General features: G+C 37.4%; 1 protein-coding gene across 2 annotated transcripts in view; it reads left to right on the top strand.

Annotated features, from left to right (window-relative positions):
* Nucleotides 1-20,665, top strand: part of MLLT3 (MLLT3 super elongation complex subunit) — a 259,472-nt gene that overhangs the window by 143,686 nt on the left and 95,121 nt on the right. For both annotated transcript variants that reach the window (XM_058565879.1, XM_058565881.1), the window contains exon 4: nt 12,429-12,572. In XM_058565879.1, coding sequence (XP_058421862.1) covers nt 12,429-12,572 — 144 coding nt within the window. The remainder of the gene's footprint in view (nt 1-12,428; nt 12,573-20,665) is intronic.

Raw genomic sequence — 20,665 nt, 5'->3', positions numbered from 1 at the left:
AGATAATTTCAATTATATGAAGTCAGATTATAAGAAATTCATTAAATGTTCCTTTTAAGGGAAGAGTGATTACCATTCTGAAAAAGAAGATTAATGTGTGTTTGTAAAATAGAAAAGAGAAATTATGGTTTTTCAGTGAAATGCTACATTTCCAATTTTCATATTTCTAGAATTCTGAGACTTGCAAAGAATAATCTCTCACTTATCTTTAGCTGATACACATATACAGTTATATTAACTTTAGATATTATGTATTCTACTGGATTTAAAAGTTTTCAACAGTCCATATGGGGCAACACATATATGATATTGGACCAATTGCTCAACTTCTGTGGGGCTCACTTTCCTTACTTATAAAATGGAGACTAGAGTGTCTATCTCGTAAGGTGCCTAGGAGGATTAGATAAAATGAATCTGTATAGAGCATTTAGAAAAGTGCCTCATATATGTGAGCACTTAATAAATGCTAGCTGTTATTTTTAATCACACTGTTCCTTCTTTTTATTCCAAAGTAATGATAATTTCTAAAACTTGCCCAAAAGTGAGATAATTCACCTTTTTTTTTTTTAAGGAACTAAACAAATAGAATGTCATGTTTTCCAAGCCAGTGCTCCATAAAGTATGGTCCTTGGACCAACAGCATCAAGACCACCCAAGAGCAGATTAGACATGAGAATCTCAGGCTCCATCCCAAATCGAATGAATCAGAATCTCTGGGGGTGGGGCCTAGGAATCTGCATATTGACTAGCCTTCCGGGTGATTCTGATGCACAACAAAGGATGAGAACCACTGATAAGCCACTCTTTCGTATTCAGTACCTTCTATTGGCACAGTGTCCCAGTGGCTTTTTCAGTGTGTAGAAGGCCCAGCCTTCAATTTAGCAAAAATCTCTTTACGTTTAAGAGAGAATTCACTTGTAATTAAGCTGTAATAAAACTATCTTGTAAAGTGAGAAGGTATGGAAGACAGGGATAGATTTTATTTTCCATATTTCTTTTTTCTTTCTGAGCCTGTCTTCTCATGCACCACATTCCTGTTATACCACCTGCCTCCAAATCCGCTACCCCCGTTAACTGTTTTTTTTTTAATATTTATATTTTTGGGAGCATATTTGGCAGGAACCTATTTCTGTGTAGTTAAATATTTGAGTGCTTACTTTGTCCTTGGCAGTCTGCTGGGCCCTTTACATATGTTGTTTCATTTAGTAGATTTATAAGAACTTTTGAGAGGTTAGTACTTTATTCCTATTTTACAGGAAAGGAAACTGAGTCATGGAAAGGTCAAATGGCTTATCTAAGGCCACACACAGTTGGAAAGTGTTAAAACCAGATGCTTGATCTAGATCTTTCTCTTTATTGGCTATTCTTTTAACTTCTATATCTTAGAAGCAGTAACTCTTTGCTAGAAAAATAGTTAGCTTTCTCAGTAGTAATACCACTGAATTGTTCATGTTTTTCATCAGATCAGAATTTGTTGAAGTGCATTTATGTCTGCTCATGTGATATGCCTTTACATTGATGTATTGATTTGTTTTTGTCTAATTTCAAGCTGAATTTCCCTTAAGAAACTAGTTTTTAGCTTTCTTTTTTGTCTTACTTTTTTTTTATTTGCTTGAGGAAGATTGGCCCTGAGCTAACATCTGTGACCATCTTTCTCTCTTTTGTATGTGGGTCTCCACCACAGCATGGCTTGATGGTGGTGTAGGTCTGTGCCCAGGATCTGAACCTGAGAGCCCAGGCCACTGAAGCAGAGTGTGCTGAACTTAAGCACTAGGCCACTGGGCCGGCCACTGGGCCGGCCTCGTCTTCATTTTTTTTTTTTTTTTTGTGAGGAAGATTAGCCCTGAGCTAACATCTGCCTCCAATCCTCCTCTTTTTGCTGAGGAAGACTGGCCCTGGGCTAATATCCGTGCCCATCTTCCTCCACTTTATATGGGATGCTGCCACAGCATGGCTTGACAAACGGTGCGTTGGTGCGCATCCGGGATCCAAACCCCGGGCTGCCACAGTGGAGCGTGTGCACTTAACCACTATGCCACGGGGCCGGCCCCTTCATTTTTTAAATTGAGTAAAAAGATATAATTCACATGCTTATAATGTGAGATATAATTTACATACTATAAAATTCACCCTTTAAAAAAGTGTACAACTCAGTGGGTTTTAGTATATTGTGCAACAATTACCACTATTTCATTCTAGGACATTTTCATCATCCCATAAAGAAACCCTGTACCCATTAGCATTCACTCCTTATTCCTTCATCCCCTGACCCCTTGCAACCATTAATCTACTTCCTTTCTCTGTGTAATTTCCTGTTCTGGCCATTTCATATAAATAGAATCATACAATATATGGCCTTTTGTGTCTGGCTGGCTTCTCTCACTTAGTATGTTTTCAAGGTTCATCCACGTTCTAGGATGTATCAATTTATTATTTTTTTACGGCTGAATTATATTCTGTTGTATACATATACTATATTTTGTTTGTTCATTCATAAGTTGATGGACATTTGACTTGTTTTCACCTTTGGCTACCGTGAATAATGCTGCTGTGAACATTCATATACAAGGTTTTGTGTGGGCATATGGTTTCAGATCTCCTGGGATTATACCTGGATGGAGTTGTTGGGTCATATGATAACTCTATGTTTAACTTTTTGAAAAACTGCCAAACTGTTTTCCAAAATGACTGTACTATTTTGCATTCCTACCAGCAATGTATGAAGGTCCCAATTTCTCCATATCATGGCCAACACTTATTCTTTTCCTTTTTTTTAAAATTATAGTCATCATAGTGCATGTGAGGTAGTATCTCATCTTGGTTTTGATTTGCATTTGCCTGATGGCTTATGATGTTGAACATCTTTTCATATGCTTATTGTCCACTTGTTTATTTGGAGAAATGACTATTCAAATCCTTTGTCCATTTTTGATGTATTGATTTTTAATTTAAGTGGCTGTGTTTATGGGAAGCAATTCAGAGCCTATCTTCTCACCCATCCCCCTTTTCAATATCACAGAAGTTTAAGTAATGGAGATCATATGTGTTTTTATTCCCTTTGTCACCAATGTTTTGTTTTATCTAAGAATTGGGCTGCCCTGTGGGAAGAGTCTAGGCCTTCAAGCTGCAAAAAGGTCTTGTCCCAAAGAAATTAGAGGATAGGCAATTATGATCTCTTCTTGGAGGACAATAATGGTTATACCATTCTATTCCCATTACCCAAGTTAATTTGACTTTGCGTTCGCTTCAGTTTGGAAATGATGCTGCAGTGAAATATCTTCTCTCCTTCTTTGTTTTTAACTTTTCTGGTTGTTTTACAAGCTCTCAGTTGAGCAGAGAAATTTATTTTCCAATTTATTGTCCAGTTTCCTTCTTACAGAAATAAGTGGAGTCTCCCTGTATATCAAATTTAAAAAGAGAACAAATGAAGGATGAAGAGGCAGCAAGTAGTGTGTGTATGCGTATGTGCATGTGTGCATGTCTTCCTAGTCTTAGTCTGGAAGCTCCACTGAAACCTGTCCACCATGGGTGGCCCTGCTGGTGTTTGAAATACCAGTGGCAGAGCTTTCAGCATCACTGCAACATGCAGCCGCCACGCTATGACAGCCAACAGACGGATAGTGTGGTTCCCTGACAGGAAATGAGCCCTGGCCACAGTGGTGAGAGTGCTGTATCTTAACCACTAGACCACCAAGACTACCACTGAAAAAGTAGGATACAACTAATTAGTCTTATGTAAAGAAGTGAATCAGTAAGTGGTGGGTTAATAATACATAGAATGCAGTAGAGCAGTTAATGTAGCAACATGGATACATTTCCGAAACAAAAATAATGACGACTTAAAAGTTATAGAAGTGTATGTATATGGTTATGATGTCATTTATGTATGTTTTTATAAACCAATGAAGCCCAGAATAAATGATGTTATGGAAACACACATATGTAGTACAAGAGCGTGAGTTGACATGACAGCACAGGAATTAAAGGGTATTGGTTACTGGGGGAGGAGCAATGGAGAAGCTTATATTCATAAAATTTTATTTCTTTAAAGGAAAAAGATAACATAGCAAAAGTGTTAACATCTGTTTAATCTCAGTAGAGGGTACATGGATGTAGTATTTTAAGTACTTTTCTATATGTTATTAATTTTTTAATAAATAAAGAAATTGCTTTGTCATTTCTTTAAATTTATCTTCTCAGAGTGTCTTAGAAACCAAAATTTTGCTATATTCCAACGTGGATCTCCAAGCTGGATACATTTCTTGTTTCTTTTCCTACTGAAATGATCCATGGGTAAAAATTTAATCGATCTAGACTGTTGCTCCAGCATGTACATTTCATTTGTTTTGAGTATCATTTTATTCATCCCTAGAGTTAACTCTGTCTTGAAGAATGAACCTCCATTACAATAAAGGTTTATGAGAAAGTATTTTCAAAGTTTTCATAGGAGATGAGAGAAAGCATCAAAAAGCCTTCCATGTGATCTTGGAAGAGTCTTCCTACTACGTTATGAGGCTATCACCCTGTCCTTGGTTCCATCTCCATCCTTGTGCTTTTCCTACTTCCAATAAACTCATCTTCAGTTTTGCTCATTTATTTGAGAGGTTAGTGTCAAGAGGAGTGGTGGAGTGTCAGTGCTTCTTTTGAGTTCGTGTATGTTTATTCTGTCTTATTTGGTGTTTGTGTTCAACAAAACAAGCCTGTCTATGAGAATCATGTGTTTCAGAAACTCGAAACCAATAGGCACACTGAAGCATAATTGACTGTAGCACTTTAGATTTTAAAGAATCCCATGCTTCTCTCTTTCGTTCTGTCCTCAGAGAAAGTACGTGAGTAAAACTCAAGGACTGAAGCAGAATGAGAGGGGTAATTTGATGTTGTCAACAATGGATTTCCACCTCTAGGAAATGTATTAGCTTTATATATAGAATAAAGAGATACTTTCTTGTTTGAACTTGGAGAAGAATTGTTTCTGAGGAGCACAGATTCACGTAATATTGATTTCTGTCCTCTAAGAAATATATTCAGTTGGCTAGAACACAAGTTTATGGGTACTTTTTCCTTACTCAAAAAAACAAATGTTTAAAAGAAAATTATACTCAGAATTCATAGAAAGATAGTCACTTTCTGTGGTCTTTATCCTTAGTTTTATTGAAAAGTGATGTTTTCAACTCTGTAGACTATAAAGTGATGTTACTACTTCGTTCTTTTTATGCTGGTAATTAGTTATATTTATCAATATATTTTTCTCTTTTAAAAAGTATGCAGGAGTTTACTCCTAGTAAAAGTATATGGAATAAAGATTAGGAATTTTATTCCCTTGACTTCATTTAATCATTGTTAACTATTTGGTATAGCTTTTCCAGATTTTCCCCCATGCATTTGCATAGATAAAATGTATGTCAATGTAGAGATGGGTAGGGGCATACTATATCAATCTTTAATATTTTTCTATGACTTGCCTTTAATTCACTTAGCAATATGCCTTTCTCTTTTGTTTTTTGGTAAGGAAGATTAGCCCTGAGCTAACATCTGTTGCCAATCCTCTTTTTGCTGAGAAAGATTGGCCCTGGGCTAACTTCCATGCCCATCTTCCTCTACTTGATATGTGGGATGCCTACCACAGCATGGCTTGATAAGTGGTGCATAGGTCTGCGCCGGGATCTGAACCTGTGAACCCTGGGCCGCTGAAGTGGATCACGTCAACTTAACTACTACACCACCGTGCTGACCCCCAATATGCCTTTCCAAGTCAGTATTTTTAAACATCTGCGTGATATTCCATGGTAATGATATACTCACATGCAGATCATTCCTATTTTTTTGCTATTTTAAAGAATGCTACCATGAGCATTTAATAATATATATATCTTTGTATACATATTTGAATATTTCTATGGAAGAGATTCTTACAAGCAGAATTGGGTCAGGGCATCATATGCATTTAGTATATTGATAGATATTGCCAAAATGTCTTCCCAAAAGGCTTTACCAATTTACAGTCCAGTTACAGGCATACCTCGGTTTTATTGCACTTCACAGATATTGCATTTTTTTTTAACAAATGGAAGGTTTGTGGCAACCCTGCATTGAGCAAATCTATTGGTGCCACTTTTTTATTTTTTTTTTTATTTTTATTTTTTTATTTTTATTTTTTTTGTGAGGAGATCAGCCCTGCGCTAACATCCGCCAATCCTCCTCTTTTTTTGCTGAGGAAGACGGCCCTGGGCTAACATCTGTGCCCATCTTCCTCCACTTTATATGGGACGCCGCCACAGCATGGCTCGCCAAGCAGTGCGTCGGTGCGCGCCCGGGATCCGAACCAGCGAACCCTGGGCCGCCGCAGCGGAGCGCGCGCACTTAACCGCCTGCGCCACCGGGCCGGCCCCTACCACTTTTTTATTTTTATTAAAAAAAATTTTTTTTGTTGAGGAAGATTTACCCTGAGCTAACATCTTTTGCCAATCTTCCTCTATTTTGTATGTGGGTCGCCACCACAGCATGGCCGCTGATGAGTGGTGTAGGTCTGTGCCTGGGAACCGAATTCAGGCTGCTAAAGTGGAGAGTGCTGAACTTAACCACTAGGACCCGGGCCCAGGCCCGTATTGGTGCCATTTTTTCAACAACATTTGCTCACTTCATGTTTCTGTGTCACATTTTGGTAACTCTCACAATATTTCAAACTTTTTCATTATTATTATATTTGTTATGGTGATCTGTGATCACTGATCTTTGATGTTACTATTGTAATTGTTTTGGGGTATCAAGAACCGTGCTCGTATAAGACAGTGAACTTGATAAATGTTGTGTATGCTCTGACTGCTCCACCAGTTGGCTGTTTCTCTGTCTCTCTCCCTCTCTTCTGGCCTCCTTATTCCCTGAGATCCAGCAATAGTGAAATTAGGCCAGTTAGTAACCCCACAATGGCCTCTAAGTGTTCAAGTGAAAGGAAGAGTTGCACGTCTCTCACTTGAAATGAAAAGCTAGAAATGATTAAGCTTAGTGAGGAAGGCATGTTGAAAGCCAAGATAGGCCAAAAGCTAGGCCTCTTACACCAAACAGGTAACCAAGTTGTGAATGCAAAGGAAAAATTCTTGAAGGAAGTTAAAAGCGCTACTCCAGTGAACACACAGATGATAAGAAAGTGAAACAGCCTTATTACTGACATGGAGAAAGTTTTAGTGTTCTGGATAGAAGATCAAACCAGCCACAACATTTCCTTAAGCCAAAGCCTAATACAGAGCCAGGCCCTAACTCTCTTCAATTCTGTGAAGGCTGAGAGAGATGAGGAAGCTACAGAAGAAAAGTTTGAGCTAGCAGAGGTTAGTTCATGAGGTTTAAAGAAAGAAGCCATCTCCATAACATAAAAGTGCAAAGTGAAGCAGCAAGTGCTGATGTAGAAGCTGCAGCAAGTTGTCCAGAAGATCTAGCTGAGATAATTAATGCAAGTAGTTACACTAAACAACAGATTTTCAATGTAGATGGAACAACCTTATATTGGAAGAAGATGCCATCTAGGACTTTCATAACTAGAAAGGAGAAGTCAATACCTGGCTTGAAAGCTTCAAAGGACAGGCTGACTCTCTTGTTATGGGTGACTGCAACTGGTGACTTTAAGTTGAAGCCAGTGCTCATTTACCCTTTTGAAAATCCTAGGGCCCTTAAGAATTATGCTAAATCTACTCTGCCTGTGCTCTATAAATGGAACCACAAAGCCTGGATGACAGCACATCTGTTTACTGCATGGTTTACTGAATATTTTAAGCCCACTGTTGAGACCTACTGCTCAGAAAAACAGATTCCTTTCAGAATATTACTGCTCGTTGACAATGCACCTGGTCACCCAAGAACTCTGATAGAGATGTAGGACAGGACTAATGTTGTTTTATGCCTGCTAACACAACATCCATTCTGTAGCCCATCGATTGAGGAGTAATTTTGACTTTCAAGTCTTATTATTTAAGAAATACATTTTGTAAGGCTGTAGCTGCCATAGATAGAAATTCCTCTGGTGGATATGGGCAAAGTCAATTTAAATTGAAAACCATTCTAGATGCCATTAAGACCTTTCATGATTCATGGGAAGAGGTCAAAATTATCAACATTAACAGGAGTTTGGAAGAAGTTGAATCCAACCCTCACAGATGACTTTGAAGGGTTCAAGATTTCAGTGGAGGAAGTAACTGCAAATGTGGTGGAAATAGCAAGAGAACCAGAATTAGAAGTGGAGCCTGAAGATGTGACTGAATTGCTGTCTCTCATGATAAAACTTTAATGGATGAGGAGTTGCTTCCTGTGGATGAGCAAAGAAAATGGTTTCCTGAGATGGAATCTACTAGTGAGGATGCTGTGAAGCTTATAGAAATGACAACAAAGGATTTAGAATATTACATAAACTTGGTTGATAGAGCAGTGGCAGGGTTCGAGAGGATTGACTCCAATTTTGAAAAAAGTTCTACTGTGGATAAAATGCTATCAATCAGCATCACATGCTACAGAGAATACAGTTTGTGAAAGGAAGAATCGATCAATGTAGCAAACTTCATTGTAGTCTTATTTTAAGAAATTGTCATAGCCACCCCAACCTTCAGCAACCACCACCCTGATCAGTCAGCAGCCATCAACATTGAGGCAAGACCCTCCACCAGCAAAAAGATTACCACTCACTGAAGGCTCAGATGATGGTTAGCATATTTTAGCAATAAAGTATTTTTAAATTAAGGTATGTACATTGTTTTTTTAGACATAATGCTATTGAATACTTAATAGACTACAATATAGAGTAAACATAACTTTTATATGCACTGAGAAACTAAAAAATTCACGTGACTCGCTTTATTGCGATGTTAGCTTTATTGCGATGTTCACTTTATTGCGATATTCGCTTTATTGCATTGGTCTGGAACTGAACCTGCAGTGTCTCTGAGTTATGCCTATATAAGGCAGAAAACAGCTCTTCTTGTGTTTTTAGTTAATTCTAAGGTCGTATTGACTGTTTTACAGTTTAGAGGAAAGGCAGGAAAGTAAAAAATGGTCATAGTTCAATGTGATAATTACATTAATAAAGGAATAGTGTAAGAGGGATGTCTAATTCAGAGTGGATTGGGAGATTTCCAGAGAATTTCATGCTTGAGCTTGGTTTTGAATAGTGAGTTTGCGTTAAGCTGGCGAGGGAGGGAGGGAGCTATGTTGGGAGAGGAGACATTTTAGGCATGGGAAGCACTGTATGTAAAAGGCAAAATGAATGAGATAATGTGAAGTCCTGGGGAACTGCAGGTGCTTCAGAATTGTGGAAGGATGCAGTATAGTAAGAGGACAAAGGAAATGCAGGAAACATAGTAGAAGACTTTGATGGTAATTCCAAAGAAGTGGAATGTCATCTTGTAGCAAATGATGAGTCTTTTATATCAATGAAAAGATGTAATCTGATTTTTGTATTAGAAAGATCACTCTTTTGTCATCGTGGGATAAGTTCAAAAACAGAGAGGCCACTAGGTGAGGAATGGTGAAGGTCTAAGCCAAAGCAATGGTTACGGTGACTAGAGAAAAGGGGATAGATTTGAGCATTCCTGAGGAAGAGTACAAAATAGAACTTGCAGATAATTTGACTGTGATGAGTGAGGGAAAAGAACGAGTTTTGGATGATTTTTGTGTATTTTAACCTTGGCAAGCAATTAGGATTTCTGTTTGCCAAGATATAGAGTATAGAAGAAAGGATAGATGAAGATAACTTCAGTTTAAGATAATACATGAATTTGATGTCGCTGCAGGTCGACCTAGTGGAGAGGTCGGTAGACTGTGGAACACATGCGTGTGGCAGTCAAGTGAGAGCTGGGCTGGAGATATAGAGAGGGGAGTCACTGTCATGTAGGTGGAGCTGACTTCCTGTGAATGGGTGTCATCTCCCTGGGGAACTTTGCAAAAAGGTCAAGGACATTTAAGGGTCAATGAAGAAAGAAGGGAAGCCTGTGAAGAAGATTGAGTAGGAATGCTGGTAAGTGTGAGGAAAACCAGGAGGGAAGGGCATCCTGATAAAACAGGGAGGGAGCAAGTGTCATGCCAGATAGACAGAAGTGAAGAGGTAGTGAACAAATGAATACAGACTATGATTTGGGGAAGTTTGGATGAAGAGGCTGAAACCATGAATTTGTGGTAGGTAATGCCTACATTCTGACGGTTTCAGGTGCTAAGACTTTTGAGTCAGAAAAACTGGATTCAAATCACATTGTTTCATCACGTGTTAGTAGTATAAAAAATTCTTTTTTTTTTTTTAAGAAAAGCATTGCTTTATTTGACTACATAAAATTTAAAAATTTTACATGTTAAAAAACCATAAACACCTCATACATTGCTGGTGGGATTTTAAAATGGTGCAGCCATTCTGGAAACAGTAAGGCAGTTCCTAAAAAATGTTAAACAGAGTTACAATATGACCCAGAAATTCTACTCCTAGGAATATACCCAAGAGAAATGAAAATATATGTCCACATAAAAACTTGTACACAAATGTTCACAGTAGCCCAAAATTGGAAACAACCCATGTGTCTATCCACGAATAAATGGATAAACAAAAACTGGTATACCCATACAATGGAATATTATTCAGCCATAAAAAGGAACTAAATACTGGTACATGTTACAACATGGATGAACCCTGAAAACATTATGCCAAGTGAAAGAAGCCAGTCAAAAAAGATCATATATTGTGTGTATATTTTATGTATGTTCATATATTTATATGAAATGCCCAGAATAGGCAACTACACAGAAACAGAAATAGATTAGTGGTACCAGGGGATGATGGGTCTGGGAGGATGAGGAATGACTGCTAATGAGTTGGAGGTTGCTTTCTGGAGTGATGAAAATGTTCTGAAATTAGATGGTGGTGATGGTTTCAAAACTCTGTGAATATATAAAAACAACTAAATTGTATACTTTAAAAGGGTGAATTTTATGGTTTGTGAATTATTTCTCAATAAAGTTATTAAAACAACATAAACAGCTGTTATTAAAAAACAGACAACAGCAAAGCTAATGACAAAGAAAAAAATTGTAACATTTCAGAGATGGTTAATATCTATAAAACACAAGGAGTTTTTATATAAAGTAATATAACAAATTCTAGATGCCTTCATTTCCTAACTGATGCAAAGGAGAGCTATGAGAATTAAATGAGATGAATGTTGAAGTACATGTTATTATCTTCAGTCTCCATTTCACTTTAGATGCTTTTGAATCAGTGTGTAGATGGGGTTAAATGTTTAGGCAACTAAAGTAATGAGTTCAGAGTAGAACTTGGGTATCATGAAATTCTAATTATTGTGTTCTCTTGCATATGATGCTATTTTGTCTTCCTAGTTCAGAAAAATGCCACTCTTTTATTCATTTCACAGTTATTTATTACATTTCTACTATGTGCAGGCACCAAACTAATTGTTGAGGGAACCAGGATGATTCAACCACTGTTCCTGCTTTCAAGAAGCTATGATCTAGCAGGGTAAAGGACAGATAAGAGAGAGATGCACACAGAGTAGAGGCGAGGCAATGGGGAGTTGGGAGTGGAGTTCAAGGAAGGTTTCCCAAAAGTGAAACCTGAATGGAGAAGGATGAGTAGGAGTTATCTAGGTAAAGCAGAAGGTGGAGGAATGGAGGTTAGAAGGGAAGGCAGTAATGTAAAGCAAGGGTGAAACTCACAATTAACCTAGAATAAGGTAGATACTGGAGCAACCGACAGCGATGTGTTGCCAGACTGCCAGATGGATGGAAGGGATGTGTTGGGGTATGAAGCCAAGGGCCACATTATGAAAGCCCTTATATGGCATTCAAGTGAGCTTAGGTTTTTATCCTGATGGCAATTGGAAATGGTTGAAATTTTAATCAAACAGTGAAAATGGCTAGATTTTTGTCTTAGGTAGATTATTTTGAGGCAAGAATGAGGGAGGAATTGAAGATAATCTATCCTGAAGTAGGAAGAACTACTAGAGAAGGGAGTTTATAGTAGTTTGGGCAATGAGTAAGAGCATGGCAGTATGGGTTAGAAAGCTTGTTCAAGGAATATTTGGGAAGAAAAATGGCAGCTCTTGCTGATGGGTGTAGTGGGGTAGAGTGGGAAGGGGAAGGGGTGGCTTCAGGGGTATCTTAGGTTTTGAAGGTGGCTGTATTGGTGGTGTCATAACACTTGAGATTGCAGGGGAGATGATGAGTTTATTCTTTTAGTTTTCCTCTAGCGCAAGAAACTAATTTATTAGATATTTCCATTTTGCTATGTAGATAATTTCATGATAATTTTTTCCCCAGTACTTCTTTTGACGTTATAGTTGTTAGATGTCTGGGTCTTTTCTGTTCCTTATGAAGAGCAACCCTTTGCTTTCTAAATTTCTATTTATGCCTAACTCTCCCTTTTCTTCCTTAATTCTTTTAACCTCCAGGAAGAACCTAAGAAAGTCCGCTTTGATTATGACTTATTCCTGCATCTTGAAGGCCATCCACCAGTGAATCACCTCCGCTGTGAAAAGCTAACTTTCAACAACCCAACAGAGGAGTTTAGAAGAAAGTTGCTGAAGGCAGGAGGGGTAAGTGGCACTGTCTTGTGAAAAGCTTTCCCATAAAAAACTAGTTGCTAGTATGTTAAGAAGTAGAATAATGTTTTGAGATAGGTAAAAGAGATGAGGTACCTTAATGGCTTAGCTGTGGCCTCATGGTTTGAGATGAAGAGATAAGCAAACAAAAATATCCTAAGTAGGTATGAGTCTGAAGTTACATTGTTGTTAGAATAGCCTTATAGTCAATGCAGCTCAAATTTATTTCAACAAAAAAGCTAAAACCAATAAAACTATCCTCAATTAAGAAAAGAATAATGTTATATCATTATATCAAAAAAGAATTTTGTTATATCAGTTTATGGAAACTTTTGGGTGTAGCTGAAAGTCACGTTAAAAATTATATAAAAAAAAAAATGGGGCCGGCCCCATGGCTTAGCGGTTAAGTGTGCGTGCTCCGCTACTGGTGGCCTGGGTTCGGATCCCGGGCACGCACCGACGCACTGCTTCTCCGGCCATGCTGAGGTGGCGTCCTACATACAGCAACTAGAAGGATGTACAACTATGACACACAACTACCTACTGGGGCTTTGGGGAGAAAAAGAGGAAAAAAGGAGGATTGGCGATAGATGTTAGCTCAGGGCTGATCTTCCTCACACACACACAAAAAAAACGTTAACCACAATACCATTAAAAAAAAAAATTATATGAAAAAAATGAGGCCGGCCTGGTGGCGTAGTGGTTAAGTTCGTGTACTCCGCTTTGGCTGCCTGGGGTTCACAGGTTCAGATCTTGGGCATGGACCTACGTACCGCTTGCCAAGCTGTGCTGTGGCAGGCGTCCCACATATGAAGTAGAGGAAGATGGGCACGAATGTTAGCCCGGGGCCAACCTTCCTCAGCAAAAGGAGGAGGATTAGCATCAGATGTTAGCTCAGAGCTACTCTTGCTCACCAAAAAAAAAAAAAAAAAGAAAAGTTAAAAATAAATTATATAAAAAGGAGTTATTGTCCAAACTTTCTTGATCAAAATTAATAGAAAACGTGTACTCACAGTATATGTTTGGGTCATTTAAATGTGCTTTTTTGTTTGTCTGAATTGTATGTAGGTAAAAGATGGATTTTCCTTTTTAAGATAACAAAGGTGTAGTAAATTTTTGCCTGTGTGATTTGGCTAGGAAGGGGAAAGATTTTTAAGTAGTTTCTTGCATACATAAACATAGGGAATGTTTGCTTGCAGCTAAGTCACGTATAAACGCTATTGACTGGTTAAAATCTACTTTACAATGGGTGCCACTGGGATCATCAGCCTCTGCTTCAGATGAAAGTCCTGTGTCATCTTATGCGGGCAGTTCAGACCCCTTAAAGTGTCAAAATGTGTTCTTTATTCTAGAATTTCCTTCACTTAGTTTTTCCAGAAGTTTTTTGATAGTTTTCATTCCAGGAACTTATCATTTCTACATAAGCATATGTAGATCATAACTTCTTAAGATACTTTAATTCACTGATAAACTCGACCTGAGGGCTTTGTAGGAAAGAGATGGGTTTTATATAGCACAGAAGTTTTTTCCCTTTACGGGGTTGTGGACAACCACTGAACCTCAAGAAAGCTATGGACCTCTCATAAGAAAAGCACTGATATATGTAATTGTGTGAACATTTTGGGTTATGTGGAACCCCTGAGTCCATTTTTTTTGCAGTGCTATTTTGCCAGGCTCCCATCCTTTCAGCTGAACTGCTAATATGCGTTTGAAGCATTGCAAGGTGCGCATTTCATTCCGGACCCTCCTATTTGTCAGTAGATTATGGGTTAAATAGGTGTTGGTAGGCTAGCTTTGGAAATGAACCACCACTTATAGTATTTTATGGGGAAATGCATCTTCATGAAGAAATGGGCTTTTGTAATACAGCTCATCTTAAAGTTAGGGATTTATTATATATTTATTAAGGAAGTCATTTATTAAAAAATCCCTATTTTATTCATTTTATAGTTATCAGAAGCACAGTGTTGATGCTATTTACCTATGGCTGTGCCCTTAAAAATGAACTGGTCCATTTTAAATCCTAATTCTCATTATGTTTCTTTTTAGGAGGGTGGCATTTTATACTTCTGATTATTCCTCTTGGGTATGTAGTTAGGTAGGTAATTGGAGTGTGTGAATTATGGAACTTGAGTACATCAGGCTTCTGATAAGGGTCGTAGGAAAAAGTAAATATGACACAAGAACTTTTTAAAACAACCACTTAATTCCAGAGTACTCCAGGTTTGCTTGTGAGCTAAAGAAGAGGTTACAGGTCAGTGATAAGGCAGCGGAGTGCAGCACTGCGTCCTGATATGGTCTCTAGTGGATTTCTCTCTTTTGCTCCACTCAGCCTTTATCTCAGAATTATCCTCCTTGACTTCTAACTTTCCTTCTTTGTGTTTCTTTAAGTGCTGTTTGAAGCCTGCAGATTCCTTTCCTGTTAGACTTAGATTGTGACAACTCTGAAATAACAAATTGAAATGTGAAATATTTAAGCTCACCAGTTATTTGACATAAATTCTTTAAGGGACTGATTCCAGTGAATTTTGTAGTAAAATTAAAATTTAAAAATTCATTTGAAATAATAGTAATCCCATAGATTCTGTCCATTTCATATGGGAAGTTTAAAGTAGTCTTTTATGGAAATATGGTATACACCAATAAACATTTTTTTGTCTCACCTAGATTTTTGGTTACCTTGTGTTATTTTTACCTGACACTTAAACATTTATCATTGTCTTAGTATTAATGTAGCCTGTTATGGTGTTACTAATTTATGAGCCATTTTGATTTTATTAGAAATCCTTTTTTCAGCTTTATTGAGATATAATTGACGTATAACATTGTGTAAGTTTAAGGTGTACAATGTGTTGATTTGATACACTCTTGTATTGCCAAATAATTACCACAATAGCATCAGCTAACACCTGCATCATGTCACATAATTACCATTTCTTTTTTGTGGTGAGAACATTTAAGATTTATTTTCTTTCTTTTTTTTCTTAGCAGCTTCCAAGTATATAATTCAGTATTATTAACTATAATCACCATGCTGTATTAATACCATCTTTTAACTGCAATTTTGTATCTTTTGGCCAACATCTCCCCTTTCCTCCCACCCTCCAGCCCCTGGTATCTGCCATTCTAGTCTCTGTTTATATGAGCCCGGCTTTTTTAGATTGCACATATAAGAAGATATCATACAGTATTTGTCTTTATCTGTCTGATTTATTTCACTTAGCATAATTCCCTCAAAGTCCAACCATATTGTCACAAATAGCAGGATGTCCTTCTTTCTCATGGCTTAAAAATATTCCATTATATATAATATATATATATATCTCTCACATCTTTATCCATTCATCTCTTGATGGACGCTTAGGTTGTTTCCATATCTTGGCTATTGTGAATACTGCTGCAATAAACATGCGAGTGCAGATATCTTTTTGATATCCTGTTTTCATTTCCTTTGGCTATATACCCAGAAGTGGGATTGCTGGCTCACATGGTAGTTCTATTTTTAATTTTTTGAGGAACCTCCATTTTGTTTTCCATAGTGGCTGCACCAATGTACAAATCTACTGACAGTGCACAAGGGTTCCTTTATCTCCACAACCTCGCCAACACTTATCGTTTCTTATCCTTTTAGTAATAGCCATTCTAACAGATGTGAGGTGATATCTCATTGTGATTTGGATTTGCGTTTCCCTGATGATTAGTGATGTTGAGCACCTTTTCATGTACCTGTTGGCCATTTGTAGTCTTCTCTGGAAAATTGTCTATTCAGATCTTCTGCCCATTTTTTTAAGCATATTGTTAGGGTTTTTTTGCTTTGAGTTGTATGAATTCTTTATATATTTTGGATATTAACCCCTTATCAAACATGTGACTTACAAATATTATCTCCCATTTTATAGATTGCCTTTTCATTTTGGTGATGGTTCCTTTGCTGTGCAGGAGCTTTTTAGTTTGATGTAGTTCCACTTGTTTATTTTTGCTTTTGTTGCCTTTGCTTTGATGTCTATTAGAAATCTTGTATTCATGAAGGTGTATCTTTAGATAAACTTTTTTTTTGACTGGGTTTTGGGGTGAGAAAGTGGATGCTGTATTGGGGTGAGAAAGTGGATGCTGTATTCCTTATCCCTAAACATTGCATGTGCGACAGATATATTTGTTCTTCTTTTAAAGGAAAAAATTTAATCCCTTCTTCATATGTACTGTGTGAAATCATTATGTACAGCTTGAGGAATGTGTGGAGTAAACTTACTGTTTTGGCTATGATTCCTTCTCTTTCACTTTTTTATTTTAAACCAAAAGTACATAGCACTATTAAAAGTTGAATTTGGCTTTCCAAGAGATCAGAAAGGTTGTTTTTAGAGCTGGCAGCATCTTAAAAAAATGCTTTTTAGCTCTTAGAAGAAAATGATTCCAAAGAACTTTTTGCCAGAAGAATCTTGAAAAATTGCAGATTTTTTTCCCCTTCATAATCTATAAACCTATAGCTACATGACAACTTTTTTTTGGTCAATAACATTCTCTTCTTTTCGCTGGATTTCTTTTTAATAATATTGTAGCTCTTTTCTAAATAGTCTCAAAGAAATCTTGGTGTACTTTCCCCTTGGAAGAAACGTACCCTGTGTTCTTCTGTTTAATAGCTCCCTAATATTAAGGATATCCTTGCTTTAAAAGAAAAAAAAAAAAAAAACCTTTTGAGGGAAGGACACATTTCAATTTAAGCATTATTTTCTGAGAGTATTGAAATACAGAATGGTTTTATATACAAGACCTGGAAAGTCGTTTCCTCTAAATGGGAGACCCCTTTGGACCTTGCTAGGGAAGTTGTAGATTTGGTTTAAGAGCCAGCCTCTGTCAGGCCTTAAGTGAGACAAAGACAGAAGGTAGGGGTCAGGAAATGAACAACCCGAGAGCTTCTGGGAGGAGATCGTCTTCATTTGAGATCTTATTTTATTCTTTGGTTGGTAGGAGGGGTAGAGGACAGCAAGCAATAAACTTTTGAGAGCAGGACTTGATCTAATTTATTTGTTCTTGAATTTTAAACAAAAGGACCAAATGTACCCCATTGAGAAGCACTTCTTAATTCCACTGAGATATTTCTAATTGTTTTAAAAAAATGAACTGATGAATCTTTTTTTGAGTGATTTTCAAGTATGCACTTCAGGATGTCAGGATTTTTTTTTTAAAGGGTTTATGATCACAATAGATGATTTTCTCTCGTTTACTTGATCACCTTCTTAGTAGCTGGAATTCAGCCATAATGAAAAACCATGGAAGGGTTTGACATCATTCCTTTATCCCTGAGCTAACGTCCCTTGCCAATCCTCCTCTTTTTGCTGAGGAAGATTGGCCCTGGGCTAACATCCATGTGCATCTTCCTCTACTTTATATTCGACGCCGCCACAGCATGGCTTGATAAGCAGTGTGTAGGTCCAAGCCTGGGATCTGAACCTGTGAACCCCGGGCTGCCGAAGCGAAGCATGTGAACTTAACCACTATGCCACCAGGCCAGCCTGACATCATTACATTTGATTGAAAGAGGAAGAGATTTTCTTTTGGGTATTGGCAAAATAAAGATATAGATAGTGTATGTCGTATAACTAAAACTTGTCATCCTACTCATTTCTCTTTCTGGGTTTCGTGCTGGGAGAGAGTGTGATACAATTGGAAAAGTTTTGAAATCAAGCAGATTGAAGTAAAAACCTCATCTTTATCATCTTGTAGCTGAAGACGATGAGTATATCTTTTGAATCTCAGTTCATCATCAGTGAAATGGATGAGATAGTGTTTTCCTCATTGAGAATGTGTAACCATGGTGTGTGGCACGTAGTAGATGCTCAGTTCCTTGTTTTCTTTTCCTTTGATTGCTGGTTTAGAAAATCAACGGATCTTTAATCAGTTTTATATTAAGCACTTAAAGGTACAGTGAAAAAGATTTGTTATTTAGTATAAGCTGCTCTAGATTTATTCACAGGAAAATATGTTTAGCACCAGTTAGTGTGACCAGCACATTGATAGACCTGTGTTGGATTTAAAGATTAACCCATGGTATGTTTCTTCAAGGAGTTTAGCCCATGGTATCTTTCTTCAAAGAGTTTACATTCTGGCTGTTTGTATTTTTTTTTTTTCCCTTGGTGAGGAAGATTCACCTGAGCTAACATCAGTGCCAGTCTTCCTCTATTTTGTATGTGGGTCACCACCACAGCATGGCCCCTGATGAGTGGTGTAGGTCCACGCCCAGGAACTGAACCTGGGCTGCCAAAATGGAGCATGCCAAACTTAACCACTAGGCCACAGGGCCATCCCCTGGCTGTTTGTATTTTTCTTGTATAAAGTGAATCAAAGGTCTGTTTGGAATATCATTTTTTAAAATGTAAGTTTTCATTAGAAAAATGATTAGTTCTTACCATTGTTCTTAATTCTAAATTTCTAGCAATTAATGCTTCGCAAAGCCCTTAGAAGATTTCCTAAATGATATGTTCAGCAAGGAAGTTTCATCCTTGTGCATCTATGAAGAAAGCACAAGAGGCCAGCATCTTTGGAAAATTGAGTTTATATTACAGCTGCTCCCCTTTTTTGGCCTGGAAATCAAGTGGTCTTCTTTGGTTCTGTTGTTCTTTATGGAATCGTGGTAGGATGTTGGTGGGTTTTTTTATTTTTTATTTTTTCTTCCTTTCTTTCTTTCCTCAAACAGGGCAAAGTCTAAACATGTTGTTCAGTCTATTTCTGAATCACTGGCAAGCAGTTAATTTTGAGGACTGAAAATTAAAACTAACCACAGCAGTTGTTAGAACTAGGGTTTCTATCGGCAGAAATCCAATTCTGTTCAGACACCACCTGTTTCAATAGGACATTTCAGACTCCCATTTGGCAAGATTTTCTGGAGAAGACATGGGGAACATGCTTTCAGTCTGTGTTAAGTCTGCAGCATAATGCAGTCCTGTTTCTCAGAGTGACAGTTACTTTTATATATATGATATGTTTTGCAAGGAATGAATTGGAAAATTTCTGAAACACTGCTTGTTGTGAAGTGGAATTCAGGTCCACAGTGGACCCCCAACAAGGGGTTTGGTTATGAAAGGGCCAAAGGGATCTTATGATATGGACTTTCACTAATACAGCTGTGACAAACCATCTGAACGTGGTATTTTACCACAGGTTCTGGAATGAATCTTGTGTGGGATGGTTGAGTATTTCCTTTTGTAGGGGAAATTGTACTCTAATTTCTAAACAGTACAGATCAAATTCTCTTCCTCTCAAATTTTAATTTTTTTTGAGTAGGTAAATATACGCACAGTACCAAATGACATACAGCAAGTCTTCCTCCAGGCCACCAACGATGCTGTAGTGAATAACCTTTTACATAGTTCTTTGTGCATATGGATGATTATATTTGTAGGATAAATGCCTAGGAGCAAAACCGTGACTCCAAGGCAAAGTGGAATTTAAATTTTGATAGACATTTACAAATTGCCCGCCAAAGATGTTATGCTACTCTATGCTTGCATCAACAATGTGTGAGAGTACCTGTTTCTCCACATGTTGATTTATTAAACTTTTCCCCCCAATCTGATGAGTGAAAAATGATATCTCATTTTTAATTCACATTTCTCTTATGAGTAGTGATGAGCATCTTTTCATATGTTTAAAAGCTGTTTTCATTTCCTTTCAAAGACCACATTTTAATGTATTTTAAATTGGAAATATTATAAGTGTTTCGGTTTCAACTTTAATTTATGGGTTACTCTTCCCACATACTTACATTTGGAAAGGTTACAGAAAGATACGGAAGCCTCTTTAACCAAGGTCTGTGTTTTCCGGCTTCTTCAATGGGCAACAAATTATGATCTTAGGAACTGATTTGTCAAGACTTTGGCTTCTAAAAATATAAGTGGCTTTTGTGGCAAACTCATCTCAGTAGTGCCCAGAGATGGATAGCTGGCTGCTTATTTTAAAAATGACTCAAAGAAAATAATACATAGAAGATTATTTTAGTGGCTGTTACTGGACAGCTTCATTGGGTTATTGGATATTTGTTTTGGGACAAGTGTGCCTTTTTGTTAGTTTCTGACATATATCATCCTGTAATC

This window comes from Diceros bicornis, chromosome 22 (genome assembly GCF_020826845.1).
Source record: "Diceros bicornis minor isolate mBicDic1 chromosome 22, mDicBic1.mat.cur, whole genome shotgun sequence".
Taxonomy (NCBI): domain Eukaryota; kingdom Metazoa; phylum Chordata; class Mammalia; order Perissodactyla; family Rhinocerotidae; genus Diceros; species Diceros bicornis.
The sequence above is the reverse complement of the archived record's forward strand: the minus strand, read 5'-3'. Positions and strand labels throughout refer to the sequence as shown.